The 17,840-nt window shown below is 38.2% G+C and overlaps 1 protein-coding gene across 1 annotated transcript in view; it reads right to left on the bottom strand.

Moving 5' to 3' along the window:
* LOC147665180 (CD5 antigen-like) overlaps nucleotides 1-17,840 on the bottom strand; it is a gene marked incomplete at its 5' end in the record, with an annotated part of 268,693 nt that overhangs the window by 34,039 nt on the left and 216,814 nt on the right. Inside the window, one exon of the mRNA XM_086949696.1 lies at nucleotides 16,278-16,598. Coding sequence (XP_086805822.1) covers nucleotides 16,278-16,598 — 321 coding nt within the window. The remainder of the gene's footprint in view (nucleotides 1-16,277; nucleotides 16,599-17,840) is intronic.

The raw sequence follows: 17,840 nt of genomic DNA, 5'->3' as shown, positions 1-17,840 counted from the left end.
CCCTTTCATTAAATTCCCCCTTCGTTTTTCACCTCTTCTTCTCTCTCGATCCTACCGAGAGATAAGATGGCGGCCGCTCCGGACTGTTTAGAATGTTGACAGACACCGGGGAGCCAATCAGCTTCGAATCGCAAAGTTCCGTTTCGCAGGTGGGAGCGTATTTACAAGAAACTTGCACCATGAAGAACGCTTTCCATTTAAAAAGGAAAAATAACATCATACACACTCATATGCCTTATAAATATGACCCAAAACAACCTAAGAAGCTTTAGCAGTACATATCCAGAAATGTAATTGATTTCAAATAATGACTTACTTCATTGGTAGGCCTTCACATGTATTATCTCCTTTGTTTTCTTAAGTGAAAATCTTATCTGCAACCATGTGTTGGCCTCACCTCAAATAAACAAAACAGGCGATGGACTGAATGAGGATCAATGACACACATTCACCCCAGTCCAAAGATCTGGGCCTAAACAAACCTTTAGATAGGCCACACCTTATCGTCATCCTGAATTAATCATTTAAAATATTAGGGAGAGATTTATGATTGTTGTATGCCTGTTTTGTAGCACTGTGTGTCATTTTTGTGATGCAGTGCTGGTGCAAAAGATTTGCTATGTTAAATAATAAGTAGGGCATTAAGTTTTTGATGACTGTTATTCATTTACTCTTTGGTAATAGTGGTTATTAACATTTTTTATTATATTTTTCCACAGATTCAACTGCAGATTTTTTCATATTTTGAAAAATGCCTACAAAAAATCGAATTAGAAAGGCTAGAAAACGACAAAGACAGCAGGATGATCTTTTATTGCAGCAGTCCTCTTCCCCAAATACTTATCAAAACACCAAGAAAGCTCCGGGTAAGAGCACAAAATCATTCTTAAAAAATATTTTTAGTAAAAAAAGTATTTATCGCAAAAATGTTTCAGTTCAGAAAAAGAAGAGTAATTTAAATGGAAAGGAAAGACCCATCAAAAATGTTACTGGTAGAGGAAGAGATAACTCTGTGCATGATAGTAGAAGGAAAGAACAGTTTAGGGACATTCGAAAACGAATGTACCGTAACAGGATAATAGTTAATTTATTAAAAAATATTAAGAAAGGCCAACAGAAAGTGGCATTTTATAAGAAGAAGAAAAATGTAGAGAAAATTATTGATCATGCTTTTGAAATTAAGCGAAAGTTGTTTATTTTGGTAATCAATAGAATTAGGAAACTAAGCAAGGTAATTTCTGATTTCAAATCAAACAGTAGATGGAAGAGAGTAGTAAATCGTAGTAACTTTTGTGAAGTTTTTTCCGGAGAATGGATGCATAGTTCAAGTTCTGAGGCATTTTTTAATGAGGAGAGTTATTTTCAGGATAATGATTTGGTGTTTGCAGTTGACACCAGTGGTCGAGCTTATGAAGTGAAGGATGGTTGTCCAGTTGAAAAAGAAAAACTTGTGACAACAGAGACAGAAGAGGCGCTAAGTGATGAGGTTTTAGGAAGACGTCCTAAGGGTCCTGTGTACATTTGGAAGTGTAGTTCTATTTGCAGTGTGCGACAGGTTTCCATCAATTTGCTTTGTGATTTTATACGGACATTTAATAAGAAAAGTTTGAAGCAGAAAATGAAGTTGTTGCAAGATTTAGATCCTTGCAGAGTGAGACAAATGACAGGTTTGCGTGGTCATTCACTGGCTTGTCTTTCCAGGAGAGTATGCCAGAGTGTTTTTCATCATTTCAGGATGCTAGCAGTGCATCATAATAAAGTGAGAAAATTAGTGAGAATGTTGTATTATGCTAAGAGTCCAGCTATTATGCTTAAACAATTATGTGCTGCTCTTTTGCATGGTTCTGAAATAGAAGTGAAGAATATTTGTGAAGAAATTGAGTTTTGTTACTTTAGTAGTAAAGATGAGAATGTTCAAATTGACCCTGAAGTAGAGGGTAATGTTGAAGATAATGTACAGGTTTCCAGTACAGATAATTTTCAGAAGGAAATTGCCACGTTTCAGATCAAATTAGGTGAGAGGCCTAATTTCACTTGTGTATGTTGTCGACGCACTTATTATAAGAATCAGACTAAGGTAGTGGATTTATATGCAAAAAGTGAAAAGGAAAATAATAGTGAATGGAAGGATTTTGCCACATACTTGATGGTAGAAAATTATTTTGATTTGGGATCGGATTAACGTGTGTGTACTTATTGTTGTAATAAATTAAACCAAAACCAGATGCCTGCTAGGGCAGTTCATAATAATCTGGAATTGGTTGAGATTCCTTCTGAATTGAAGGATTTAAATACTTATGAATCTATTTTGATTCAAAGTATCCATCCCTTTCAGGCTATTGTAAGAATGGAGCCAAAGATAGGGAAGTTGCCTCCAGCAGATTTACAGAGAGGATTAAAGGGAAGAGTTGTTTATTTGCCTCTAGATTTGAATAAAAACATTAACACAATTGGAGTAGAAAAAGTGGAAAAGGAACCTCTGGTTATCTTGGTTAATGGTGTTCCGACAAAGAATAAGAAAATATGGCAAGATTTAGTGGATGTTAGGAAAGTCAAAAAGGCAACATTGTATTTGAAGAAAAATAATAAGTACTATAAGAATGTATATGTTGCAGAAGAGGAAGTAAGTGATGAAGAGGATAGCGATTTGTGTGCTGGCCAAATTGAGAAAGAAGAGGCCTCTAAAAGTGAAGAAATATATGAACATTATAGTGTTCATCCTTTGCATTCCAAGGAAGTCATGGGGAATGCTATTGAGTTGTTTCAAATGAAACAAGCCAAAGGGAGTCCCATTAGTGTTTGGGAGGAAAGTTTGGAAGCTCGGTGTTTCCCACAGCTATTTCCCACAGGTCGAGGAGGAAAATATGATGAGCGATCTCATCAAATTCCTGCGTCTGAATACCGGACTTTATGATTGTATGCAGAAGATCCTAGGTTTCGTCAATGCATTCCCTATTTGTTTCATCTCCTGTTTGAAAGCGATCTGTCTGGACTGTCATATGCAGTGAACCACATCTTAAAAAGTGGTATACAGATGCGAAATATTTCGGCAAGGGACTTTATGCATAAAGTCAATGTCCAAGACAGTATTTTGGATTCTCACTTAATTAATCTCATGGCCTGTCAGCGTGGTACTAATGAGTACTGGTACCGTCGTCATGGTGATTTAAAATGTATGCTGAGGAACTTAGGAACTCCGACATGGTTCCTCACTCTGAGCTGTGCCGAGTATGGCTGGGAAGACTTACTTCAATTTCTACGAGAGGCAAATGGAAATATTGAAAACATTGAATTCAAGACACCTGGAGAACTGTGTTCTTTGGATCCTGTGAATGTATGCAGGTACTTCAATCATAGATTTGAAGCTATGATGTCTTTCATCACAAATAAGAAGAATCCACCTCTTGGAGAGGTGTTGGATTTCTTCTGGAGAAAGGAGTACCAAGCAAGTGGTGCTCCTCATGTACATATGTTGTTGTGGATCAAGGATGCACCTAAATTTGGAACAGATTCGGATGACTTAGTGATGAATTTCATAGAACAGTATTCTACGTGTGCTGTTCCAAATGCAACGGAGAAGAAAAGCCTAAGAGAACAAGTTCTACGTTTCCAAAGCCATCGTTGTGGAAAGTACTGTCGTCGTAAATTCAGAAACAAGGACAAGTTCTACACCAAATGTCGTTTCAACTTTCCACGACCGGTGATTTCTAAAGGAAGAGTGAACAGTTTGATGTCTTCACTGCGACATAATGTGACGAGGAAATCACCCAAAAATACATACAATTTGAAAAGGAACGAAGAGTCCAAGTACATCAACGACTACAACCCAGTGATTTTGTCCATGTGGAATGCTAACATGGATATACAGTTTGTGGGTGACAACTGTATGGCTGTGGCTCGGTATGTGACATCTTACATTACCAAAAAAGAAAAGACAGAACTCAAGGATATGTGGGAGGACATTTCCCATGAAAAGAGCCTTAGCAAGAAGTTGTACAGTTTCAGTCTGAAGATGTTGTCACATCGAGAAATCGGAGCTTACGAATGTTCAGATCGATTGTCTTCAGCAAGTCTCTATGCCAAATCCAGGAGTATTGTTTGGGCGAGTCTTGGTCTTGCTGCAACACGAAATCGAGTTCTAAAACCTGTCCGGGAAATTGAATATTTGGCAGAAAAGGAACCAAACAGTACCGATATTTTGAAGACCAACATGTTGGATACATATTATCCAAATCGAAGCAGTCACCTTGAGAATGTTTGTCTATATGAGGTTCTACAAAATTATATATTCAAGAGGAACATCAAAGAAGATATTGAGAAAGGAGTGTATGCTGTAATTGGAAGTGAGGGATGCCTGGTCAAGCAAAGAAAATGCCAATTAGTAAACTATCAAAAATTGAGTGGCGAATCTCCAGAAAAAAAGGAGTTTTTCTATTTAGCACTTTTGCAACTTTTCAAGCCTTGGCGTGCAGAAGAGGAACTGCTTGGAGATTTCCTCTGTTACGAAGACTCTTTCACTGCTGCTAAGGAGACCATAGAATGTCCTGCTTTTCCCAAATATCAAGAAATGCTAACTTTGGAAATTGAGCAGGAAGCAACGATTGCAGCCGAGATTGCCAGAGACAGTTCTCAGGACAGTCAGAGTTCTGTTTCATTGAGTCAAGATCCACTTGGAGGACCTATTATCGAAAATGAAGCTGCCACTGCTATGAATGAAGTGGAAAGAGCCATGGCACATGCTCAGGAGGATTCAGTTAACTTAGAAGACTTGGAAAAACAACTCAACGTTGAGCAGAGGAAAATATATGATGAAGTTACCAAGCAAATTGAGCATGGATTAAGTCATGAGAAGAAAGAGTGCTCATGTACATCGTTGAAGCCTGTCCGACTGTATGTGAGTGGAGAAGCGGGAACTGGAAAAAGTTTCCTCATTAAAGCAATTTCATGCTATCTGCAGGAAAGGACTGAGTCATCGCTGTCTTGTGTTGTCACCGCTCCTACTGGACTTGCAGCACATAACATTAAAGGTATTACTTTGCATCGTCTACTGATGCTGCCGGTGGAGCATGACAACAAATTACAATACCACAAGTTATCTGGGGATGCTTGCTGTGAAGTTTCAAGAGTCTTGAGGAAAATGAAACTACTTATCATTGACGAAGTAAGCATGGTTTCCAATGTCATGCTTGCCTTTGTGCATTTGAGAATGCAAGAAGTACTTAAAACTGAATATGATGTGTTATTTGGTGGCAAACACATCATTGTTTTTGGAGATCTTCTGCAGCTGACATCAGTAAAAGGACAACCTGTGTTCAAAATACTCACGCATGAAGATACCAGGAAGTGCCTAGGGAGCATTGGCAACGTCAATATATGGTTAAACTTCAATTATGCTGAACTGCATGAAAATATGCGTCAGGCAAAAGATGAAGATTACAAGAATATTCTACAAGATATTAGAATTGGAAAAGTGACCGAGCATGGAAAAGAAGCTTTAAATGCACGATTACTTTCAAATTTATATCCCGAACAAGAGATTGTGGCTGAGAATATTTTTCTGAAAATTACTGAGAAGAAATCCGGAATATGTTTGATGCCAACTCTTGCAGAATGTGCCATCTTCAACAACAAAATGTTGAATTTAGAAAAGCAAGAGATTGTGAAACTTGAAGCTATTGACAAAATAGAGCATATGGGATCAACAATTATTTTGTCAGAGAATTTGAAATCAAAATTGGATTCATTAGAGAAGACTATATCTAAAACAGCGGGTTTTGAAAAGACTTTGAATGTGTGTTTAAATTGCCGAATCATTTTGAGAAGGAATTTACATGTTGAAAGAGGTCGGGTAAATGGATCAATGGGTAATGTTGTTGATTTTGAGAAGTACAGAAATAGAGATGGAATAGAATTTTTAAAAATTAAATTTGATGGCATTGAGGAAGTACAGCTAATTGGTCGTTGTTCTGCTAGGTTTTTGCTTGTTAAAGACTTATATGTTCGCCGTAAACAGTTTCCTGTTTGCTTGGCATATGCGGTGACAATCCATAAATCGCAAGGTTTAAGTGTAGACAGTGCATTGGTGAATATTGGCAGTTCTGTGTTCAAGGAGGGTATGGCATATGTGGCATTGTCACGAGTTAGAACTTTATCGGGATTGTACTTGATTGACTGTGATGTCACAAACATTTGTGCGGATCTAGATTGTGTTAAGGAATACAATAGGTTAAGAAGAGAGTATGCGCCACATTTGCCTCAATATCCTTTGTTTGAGAAATGTGTGGTAGGCCGGAAACGTAGAAATATCAGTAATAGTAGGAAGGTTGTAGCAAAAAGACCAAAAGTCGATGAACCGAAAATTGTTAGCAGAAAGAAAGTGGATTCTGTTGAAGATGTTGTCGGTTTTCAATTTGAAAACAGTTCTGGTGTCAACTGCTATGCAAATGTAGTGGTTAATGTTCTCTTTTCACTAGAGAGTTTAAAAGAACAGATTCTGTTGAATTCAGAACAAATTTTATGCTGTTTATTGAATTCTGTTTTCGAGAAATGTAGCACTGATCGAACAAAAGTAGAAAGTGTGTCTGAAGTTCGTTATCTGTTAGATGAATGTTCAGGTCAAACAGACTTCTCTGAAAATAATCAGCAAGATTGTCAGGAGTTTTTAATGTATATGCTTGATGTATTGCAAGATGAGGGTGTAGATGTAGATCACCTGTTTGGGCTTTCTTATCAATGGCAGCATGACTGCGAGAACTGTATGGTATCAAATACTACTAGTGTAGACTCAGAAAGATTTATATATTTAACTTTGCCAGATAGTAAATCAGTGTCCTTTAATAAGCTAGTAAATGCAGCGGATCACAACATGGAGTGTAGCCAATGTAAATCTGATATGATGTCAACATTATTTATACGTAGATATGGCCAGTATGTCATTTTAATGATCCAACGATGTAGGCCTGATGGATCAAAATTGTCAACTTTAATAAAAAAAATTGTGGCTTCTCAGCTGTCAATATCAGGAAGGACTTTTGTAACTGTAGCAATTATCTATCACGATGGTCCTTCAACAACATCAGGACATTATACAGCTTATTTAAAGTCTCGAAACGGCTGGTCATTCTGCAATGATTCCGTTGTAACTTTCAAAAAAAAATTGCCGTTTGACCTTAAAAATTCTTACCTGGTGTTTTTAAAACCAAAACTTTAAAGAAAGAATCTCGGGATTTCCTGTGAAGAATTGCAAAAGGTTCATCAAGTAGAGGGAATGTAAGTCTGCAATGCTGTCTAGATTATTGGTCCAAAACTTTTAATTATAATGTCAATTTAAAAATCCAACTATATAAACCTGATGCAAGTAAGTCTGCTTCATAGTAAGCAGTATCAGTGTCATAGGAAAAGGAGAACATGAGTGACAAAGAAGGGTAAGATATTAGTAGTCCAGGATTGTGAAAATAATCTTAAATGTATTCTTTTTGAAAGTTGCGAAAATAGAAAATGTCGGGATTTGATTGGAAGAATTACAAGAGTAGCGAATCGCGGCAACATGATTTGGCCTAGTGGAAACATGTGATAGAATGAGAGAAGTCTTTTCTTGTATGTAACATATTTTTCGAATCGATGGAGGTTTTCTTTCAGAAAGTGGCGGGCTGAAAATATTTATAGCACAACAGAGTGGACGCTGTTCATAGGAGATCCTTCGACGTCATTGAAAGTAAGTTAATTTTAAGGAGTTTTGAATTCAGATTTCTTAGGTTGTATGGGTTTTTTAAACACAATCATTTTGATTGTGTTTTTTTTTTACCCGCTGTTACATGATGAATACCTTCAAGTCACTGATTTAAGTGAAATTTGATACATTCTGAGAACAGCAAAAATAAACCATTTAACATGTATAATTAATGTTCTGCTTTTTGTACTTATGATATACATTTAGAAATGTGAGGTAGATATGGAGAAACTGAGTCTTCTGTAAGTGTCAATTTTAATGCTTACAGTGCTGTACTTCTGGGTACTGTTTTTTTTAAAAAAAGGAATAGGCCTCACCTCAAAGAAAGCTCTTGAAAGCACACATCTTATTTGCATCCTGAAACAATCATTTAAAATATTAGACACAATTTTATGATGGCTTTACATCTTTTTTGCGCTGCTATTGCATCACTATTGTGAGACATCAGCAGTGCAAAAGAAGTACCATGTTCCAAAATAGGTCTCAGTTCATCAGCATGAAGATACTGTTTGTTTAAAATATATATCTTTAGGATTGTGTAGGGGACATAGAGAAGCAGAGGCTTCTGTAAATGTCAAAGTTGTTGAAAAACTGTTTCTTCTTGAACCTTTTCCCTTTTCTTTTCTAATTTTTAAATACATGTTGTAATATTTTTGGAAATGTTTGTTCTCTCTTTTACAGATTGAAAGTATGAAAAAATATTTAAAAAAGGTAACAAGAATTATAAGGTAAATGTTTTCTACTCTTTTTACCCGCAATGCACTGCTGATGATGTCACTGACCATGTCATGAATGATGTAATAAGAGGACATGACTTACTTCATTGGTAGGCCTTCACATGCTTTATCTGCTCTGTATTCTTCAACAAGTGTAAAATTGATCTGTAACCCAGAGTAGGTCTCACCTTAAACAAACCTCAGGAGACATCACACCTTATCGTCATCCTGAATTAATAAATAGATCTATTATCAGTATCTCTGGTTTACTCCCTATAGCTGTCTTTCTTTTTACATTACTCTCTGTTTACTTCCCTTATACTAACTCTTCTTTTTTTTAAAAAAATATTTTTTTGGTTCGCTTCAAGTTCGCGAACCGGGCAGCGAACTGGAAAGCGAACCAAAAGAAATAGAGCTTGCCAGAGTGCTAAACATTCTAGCAATTTTATTTGAAAGGGGAGGTAGATCTGAAAAAAACTTTTTTTTAATGTTTTTGTTGTTTTATTTATTATTATTTTTTTTTCTGAACATTTTTTGTTTTTTTTGTATTTTTAGAACAGTTTTATGTTTTTTGTGTGTTTTTCATGGAGGGGAAACAACAAAAAATCAGGCATTGAAAAGGGCTCAACAGGAGCAAAAAAAAAATTACTGCTTGGGTGGGTTAGGGCAGTTATGGTTTTCAAACACCAAGTTGATTAAGTTCACGCTCATGTTGCCACATGAGAGCATAGCACCACAATGTATGCACGTAAACTTCATGTGCTTGAAGTTTGGCTGTATGTTTGGCACAGTTTCCTGTGCCTCTCTTGCAGTCAAAGATATACTTGATGTTGATCTGGCCACAGGAGTTGTCGGGGGATTATCTTGAAGGTCCCTTAACTCTGCCCGGCTGTAATTTAATGGATGCCACCTGACCATATGGCGATGCACAGTATAGTTGCCCATACTATACTTTTTGTCTGTGCCTCGAGATAATCTGTATTTGCAGATTAGGCAGGTGGCATATTTGGCATTAACCTTCTTCTCCCCTCGAGGAATTGAGAAAAACTGCCATATAAAACTTGTTTTCCTTCGGGAAACACGGGGCAACTCCTGAATAAATTCAGGTTCATCAGTGTCCTCTTCTTCTAAGTCCTCCTCTTCCTCCTCTCTGTTGGAAATTAATTGTGATGGTGGTCCTCTCTTGTCATGAGGAGGTTGAGGTGGTGGTGGGGGTCCACCAGCTGAAGCAAGGATAGAAGCCATTGCAATCAAATTGGAAAATGGTCTTTCTCTCACCAAGATGAAAGTCAGAGTGAGGAAAGAAGGAGGGGTTTACATGATTTGGGAAAAGCAAAAGTTCTGAACCAATGAAAAGTGTTATTTTTAGGTCACATGACCTAGTTATACATCATTTGGAAACCAAAAGTGAAATGAACCAATGAAAAGTTTGATAAACAAGTCACATGACCTGTTCCGCTTACGTTACGCGGTGCGCGCCCGGTTCGTGGCTCGGAGCACTTTCGGGAGCGCTAACGCGGCGCGTCATAAGACGCATTACGCGACAACGTGATACGTCGCGCTTCCGCGACGCGTCACAGTTCCGCTAACGAAACGTTTACCGGTTCGCGTACTAGATCGCGGCATCAAGATGAGCTAACGGAAAGCTTCCCGGTTCGCTTACCGGAAGCGAAGAAAAAAAATATTTAAAAAAAAATTATCAATAAACATCTAAAATATATTTTGGGTTTTAAAGAAGAATACATTTTACAGCTACAGATGTTAGCTTTTAAAAAACCAATGAAATTAACAGAAAAAAACATAGGTTATAGTCCATATATAGTTAGGAATTTGCATTTACAAAACCTTGAAAATTCAATGAAAAAACCATTGGTTATAGAACATATATAGTTAGGAATTTGCATTTACAAAACCTTATTTTACTCGCATAAAACCATTGAAATTCCATATATAGTTAGATGCGCTAACTATATATCGCGCACCCGCAATCCACTGCTGATGATGTCACATATTACATCATTCATGACATGGTTAGTGACATCACTGATGACATCACTGATGACATCTCAAATGACATCACTGATAAAATCACTGATAACATCTCATTTGACATGACTGATCACATCACTGATGATATCATTCATGTGATAATACCATGAACCTCTTCAGACTCTAATATAACCTTAGATACAATCAGTGTAAACAGACAGTCACAGACTGTCACTCATCCATGGAGTTACTCACACCCCTAGTCAGTTATGCCAAAAATCAATCACACCTCCATTTTCTCAACTATACAGTTATACACACCTTACTTATTCAAACATATACTAACACATATTTACTTTACTCTCTTATACAATCCCTGATACATGTTCACAATGATCCATACAGCCACTCTCACATTCACTAGCTCTTATGCACAGTTATTTATAGATGTCAACTCTCACATGTACTGTGTTTTACATATGTACTTACTTTGACATGTAGCACTGAGATATCCATTCACTCACTAATACACTCATGCACAGTCAACCGCCCATACAGCTGTTTCCACATACACTTTTGAATCCATACATATAGTGAATCAACTACTCACACATCTATGTACAGAGTCACACACCTCCCAGCCACCCATACACACACACTCAGTTTCCCATACAAATACTTGGACAACCAATGAATAACCCATACAGTTACTCATATAGCTACTGATCAACATATGCAGCAGTTTGTAGAACAACAGATATAATTATGCACAAATTAAAACAGTTTAGTCACTAACCCATGCACTCAGTGAGACACATTTAATCACTCACTCATACAGTCAGTCATGCACCTACTAAATCCTTCATCCAGACACTTATACATCCACTCATTCTTCAATATGTAAGACATATTTTAACTTTACAGAAACATACAGTCACTGGATGTTGTCATGAGTGATGTCATCAGTGATGTCATTTGAGATGTCATCAGTGATGTCATCAGTGATGTCACTAACCATGTCATGAATGATGTAATATGTGACATCATCAGCAGTGGATTGCGGGTGCGCGATATATAGTTAGCGCATCTAACTATATATGGAATTTCAATGGTTTTATGCGAGTAAAATAAGGTTTTGTAAATGCAAATTCCTAACTATATATGTTCTATAACCAATGGTTTTTTCATTGAATTTTCAAGGTTTTGTAAATGCAAATTCCTAACTATATATGGACTATAACCTATGGTTTTTTCTGTGAATATATATATATATATATATATATATATATATATATATATATATATATATATATATATATATATATATATATATATATATATATATATATATATATATATATGTATATTCAGTGTTCCTGATACTTTGAGGCATGACCCGTTTGCCTCACACCAGACCTTTGGATTTCCCTGGCATTTCTGGAGTTGAGGTGAGAATGGGAGAAGAGAGAGCCATTCACCTTTCTCGGATAATTTTGAAATCCAGTCATATCAAATATTGCTGCTAATCCAGATTACTTGCATGTAGTCATTTTATTCCAAGGCGTATTTTCCATAAAGCATCAAAACAGTGCAACTGCAGCGATGGATGATGGACGCTATTCAGCTAAGATATACATTTAACTGCAGTGACAACATGTGATGAAAGATAACGATTCACCTTGGGACATGTAGTGCTGTCACATGACTTTTTTAACTTAAGCACTTGCATTCAATGTCGCAATGTTACTCACATGTAAAAAAGGCTAAAAATGAGAAAGGCGTCAGGGTACCAGTATGCAGATTTGAAAATAAATTCCTGGAAGTGTTTCAAAATCGGGCTTTGGCATATCTTTCTTTTTAAATTTAGTTTATTTGTTATATTTGTTAAAATGTACATTAAATCTCATTTTCTCCTTTTTCATTATTATTACTATTTTATATATTTAATATGTACTATTTTATATGTGGAGAAGTGTGGCTCAGGGGATAGAGGCGGCAGACCCGGAAGCTGAGATCGGCCCTGGACCAGGGTTCAATTCCCCGCCCTGACGGGGGTTGGGCTCAATAATTCCATGGACTCGATAATTTTTTTTTTTTTTTTTTCGCCTTGAGACCCTTGCGGGTGACTAGTGTGCTATACAAGTATCAATTTACATTTACACAGTGCTTATGAAAATGTGAGGAACTGGAGCTCCTTCCAGGAAGGTTCTAGAGGGTGGTGTCAGCTGATTGGTTGTTCTCTTAAGTTTTTTTTTTTTTTTAAATCACTTAGGTTACTAAATATAAGGCCTTAGGCTTGTTACCTTCTATCTTTGTGTAATGTAACATTCCCTTTATAAAATGTACCGGGGACTCCCATCTAGACGACAGGGAATGATTCAAGCATGTGAATCTATGAAAGATATCCTAATACTGAATAAAACGGATTACATAACAAAAAGGATATCCTAGCAATACATAGACCACAAATTACAACTTTTGACATGGATTAGTCACAGAAAGCCCAAAAATGCCACACTGGGTAGAGACAGGTTTCCATGGATTTGAAGTAGTTTTTGGCAGGTTAAAGCCATACTCCAGCAAAAACTTGATCTAAGGAACCACATAGAAGAATGTCAAGCCACATGCATGGCCTTGTAAGCAGTTTACCGTGTAGAGACTTGAATCAAATCATATACCCAAAAGTGATTAGACTGGTGATTAATATCTCCGAATTAACAAACATGGTACAACTACTTAGAAAATCAGAAAGCTACTAGTCTCAAACAATGATCCACCAAAATGTGTTTACTGCAAGAAGGGCAGTTAGGAAGCAAGCTTGATTATTCATAGATGTTTTTCCATATTGTAAGTTCAAAATGATGGAATAGGTAAGCAAAACTGGATATGCCATCTGCATAAGCATCTTAAAGTTTGTAATCTGGGAATTTTCTCCTCTCCCCCCACCCCCCCTTAAGCCATAGTCATAGTATATGCTGCAGCTATTCTAGTACAAACTATCATCACAGCCTTGAAAGTTCCAAGTTGAGTGTGTATTTGGAGTTCTATTGGATGAGCAAACTGCAAAATCTCCTATGCCAGCACTATTAAACAAATGAGATCATTCAACATATTGAAATCTATCTCGCTCTGTGCAACAAAATGTAAAAAAAAAAAAAAAATTTTTTTTTTAAAAAAACACAATTTTCTAGCTAAGCAAGGCCAAATTTAGATATCTAAACAGTGAAAGTGAGTATGCCAGCAGTGATACGGCCTCAAAACTGGCTCCTCCGAAATAAACTACGCTCAACTTTGTGAGTCAGTAATATTCGTCTTACTGCATACACGGCCTCAGCAGTATCATCACCTTAATTATCACCTCTGGAAACACATCATGCACCAATTAGGGTCAATCAGAAGCAGGAGCACATTACCTTTGTAACCTTCACACAGCACCGTGACCTCAAAGAAAAGGACTACCTGCCCCCTCAGAATGCAAACACACAAGTGGACATTAGCAGATTACCTGCGCACGCCTTCATGGTTCTCAATTTTGCTGATGATTTTGATATTATTTCCTTTCTCCCCAAGTGCATTCCTGACAGCTTGGACATCTGCAGCTTTGCGAATAAAAGATGCGAACACCATGTCCACATCCTGTGCAACACCAAATTGCAATTCCTGGATGTCCTGGATGTCTCGCTCCGGTGCCTACTCGACTCACGGGTTCACACTCTGCGACTCTGGGCAATAGCTTGCTTAATCTCCACAACGGCCCCTCGCGGCGGGATGCCTGGCTTTCACCTTGTGGATACCCTGCCGGGGTATCTCACAGGGGAATACCAGGACGGGTTCCCTAAGCAAGCGCATAGATGTGGGCGATTTGCGCTATATAAATACATGTACATTTACATTTACATTTACATATTTATGTACATTTAAATAATGATATTTAATACAACAATTTTAATGATATCACTATTTTGTTCTCAATATTTTTGAACTTACCGATAAAAGTATAGGATGGCAATATTTTTGGCCGTGAAATGTTTGTCACAATATTTCTGACCTCGATATTTTGAGGGGTGATACCAATATGCCTCCACATATTGGATGTAGATGAATGCAATGAAGATTATCACCAAGAAAACAGAGTTTCTAATTACGGGTCATGATCAGTTGGTCACCTGGTGGCCATCATTTTTGGGCCTTTTCCCCTTTCTGAAAACTGTTGTTGAGGATTGGTGGGGTTACTTAATTGAGGCCCTTTCCCTACAATTCTGATTCAGGATAGTTGTTTTCACCTTCACCACTTATCTGATAATTCTAAATAGAATTTTCCCATTCCTTCCTTTAGAAGGTGAATTACAGCACAGACCTCAATTCGATTCTAGAATCGGTAATTACAAAATCATGCGCCGGGAAGGGCCTAACACAGGGATTGTGTGGCTTTACCTACTTCAGAATCTGGCGGCTTGTCTGATTTTTAACCAGACTCCTACAACTACTTGCAGATGTCACTGCATTAGCTTCCTGTGAACAAACACATTATTTTAGGCCTTTCTGCATGAACCAGCAGGTGATGTACAAAAATGGACCAAGTTCTTTACAGTGGCCCAAAACCGGTCCCTGGATACTTGTTGCCGGTTCAGGGAAGACCTGGCTTGACAGTTTCGACAGGAATGTTCCCATGGGGCACAGGGTAAAGACTGATTTGTGTATAGCTGGGTCTAAACTGGGGTCGCAAAGTGAGCTAAAGAACGATGATGGATTCAACGCAGATCTGTGTCTGAAAAGTTTCAGCCCTCCGTCCATAATCTCCTTGTGTTTGAACATGTGTGATCCAAACCTCTAAGTCATTTTTTTTTTTAAAGCAATGCATAGCTACTTTGTGTGGCTCGCAGCGGCTTCAAAATTCAGGAGTAATAAACACAGCACAAATCGCTGCATTGTATTACTCAGCCCTGAGTTGGCATTCCTTAGGCATTAGGCGGGTGCTCCCCCTCTTTTTATGTATGTTGCAGAATGCAGGACACATAGAAAGAGGAATATGTCTCCCAGCATCTCCCTGCACAAAAACAATTCTGAGAGGTGTTTTCATCTTTCGATATGTGCTGCAGAATGCAACATATATTTCTTTCCATTATGCCTGCTCTTGGGAGGTTTAAAGTTTTAGCGCTGCCCGGGGTCTACATCATTAAGTAAAAATCTATGGGTGCTGCGTGGGAAAAACGACTGCAATGCCCATGGAACGCTTCTTTCTTCCATGATGTCTTCAGCATCATCTTTATACATCCTTTCTCATGACTTTGATTGAGTTATTTTATTAAAAATATGCCTAGAGCCTGCTGTTGCTTTCCAATGCAGAATAAAGAAAAACAATCTAATCTTGGTTGTGCCTTGAGATGGACATGTCTTTACCTTATAACCCCTTCCATGATCATGACGAGCTCAGCTCGTCATGAGGCACAGTTGAGCTGTGCTGATGACGAGCTGAGCTCGTCATGAATAAAGGGAAATACCAGTTTCCAGCACAGGGTAAAAATAACCACAGCAGCGATGTGGATAACCTGCACATACTGAAGGGACAAAAGTGCTAAAAGCAAGTTATCTACATATAGGATTGGTGCTCTAGTTCTCATTCCTATTTTGTTGCCTTCAAAGGCTTTGCAATCTCTGAAGGACATCGCTAGATTCTGCAGCTCCTAATAAATCCCATTCAGTTTACCAAATTACTTTTCTGCATTTAGTAAGATGAATATTTTTGTTATGACTTGTGCATTTTTTGATTTATCCAACTCTACTTTTTAAATTAGTTTTTAACTTTTCGATGGAGTTGAAGGATTACTGTTGGCTTCTCTTACCTCTGCACTGTACTCCACCATCGCTCTTCCACCAGCAGCTGTTCAATCCCCAGGCAGCGCGTGGACAATCAAAGAGAGACTTTTCTGCTCCAGTGCACCTGACATCACTCATCCACACAGGGAAGACGCCATTTAGAAATATGTCATTTCTTGTTTCTGCTCTGGATGCTGATCCACAGTTGAGTTGTCTACAGACCACCTCAGCATCCTGTATGTCCCAGTCGCTATCACAGACCGTCCCCCATCGATTCTCGTGTTTGATCTCCACCCTCCCGCTGCAGGCATCCCCAGAATTCACCAACCGGATAGTATCAGCTCCCCCTGTGAATAAAGGACCAAAAAGAAAAGGTTAGATTGATTGGAAAGGAATTTAATGTTTGAGAACATTTGTTTTCACATCCTTGGAATATGCATGTGCCCCATTGTTATCTCGTTGTGACTACTGTGGCATGTGTGCTACCAGATCACACTCAAAAGCTAGTGCTCAGAATCAACTCTGAACTCTTTTAGGCTACGCAGCTGACTTTAGAATGAGTTTATTAACATTTTGGATAGTTTATGATGACTTGGTTGACTGACCTGGTGACCAATACTTGACAGAGCCATAGAAAGCACAAAATATGTTTGTCCTTTTGGGTGAAGTCTTCAGGATGAACCCCCTGATTGATCACTTCTCTACAAACATCTTTAAAAAAAACACCTCCCTCTCTCCCTCATCAGACCTGCCAGTAGTTCTAGGTGAATCATTAAAATCCAGCTCAGAATGTGAAATTGAGTGTATCTGATGGCCTCAAATAAACTCAGAAATTAAGATTTATGAGGGTTCAGAGGGTGGGTTGAGTGATGTTCTTGCAATGGGGTATAAGACCCCTGCTGAGATGGTAGAGACCCCCCTCTGCCATCACAAGAGGTGAACCACCTACCTTATCTAGAGCTCTGTGCCTGCCTGGCAGGGAGAACTGGGCAGCCAGCAGCTCCACCATAGCAGGGAATGCCCCCAATGCTGACATGGCCACAGTGTTTCCTTTAACCCTCTCAGCGTGTATTCAGTACTCAGATCTACACTCCCAACGCAGAGTTTATATGGGGCCTTCTTTGTACTCTATCCCTGGGAATGCCAAATCAGTCAAAGTTGCCCCACCTTACATGGGACGGGGTATCCATGAAATGTTTTACTTTTTTTGGAACTTTGGACAGGAATCAGCTGCTTATTAGCACCTTCCTGCATGTGCAGGCTCCTAAACATGGTCGCCATTTTGGTTCATATTAATTAAGTGACATATTTTTGCTTTTGTGTGAGTCTGCCATAAGTACACAAAGGGGCAGATTTGCAAGCCCCTTGCGACACATTTACGCCACAGTTGCGACGTATTTACAAGACGCATCTAGAGAGATGTGTCACATTGTACAGCTCTGCGCCACATTAAACCTGCGTCAGGCACCATATCCTCTGTTTTGACTTACATCTTCAACACTCATTAAAAATAAATCCCAACAAGACCGAGGTATTGGCGATCACAACAGCATCTAGCCCCTGGAACGATCTCCTCTGGCCTACCGAAT

The sequence above is a fragment of the Lissotriton vulgaris genome, unplaced genomic scaffold, assembly GCF_964263255.1.
Source record: "Lissotriton vulgaris unplaced genomic scaffold, aLisVul1.2 SCAFFOLD_1691, whole genome shotgun sequence".
NCBI classification, from domain to species: Eukaryota; Metazoa; Chordata; class Amphibia; order Caudata; family Salamandridae; genus Lissotriton; species Lissotriton vulgaris.
This window is presented reverse-complemented; position numbering and strand designations above follow the sequence as displayed.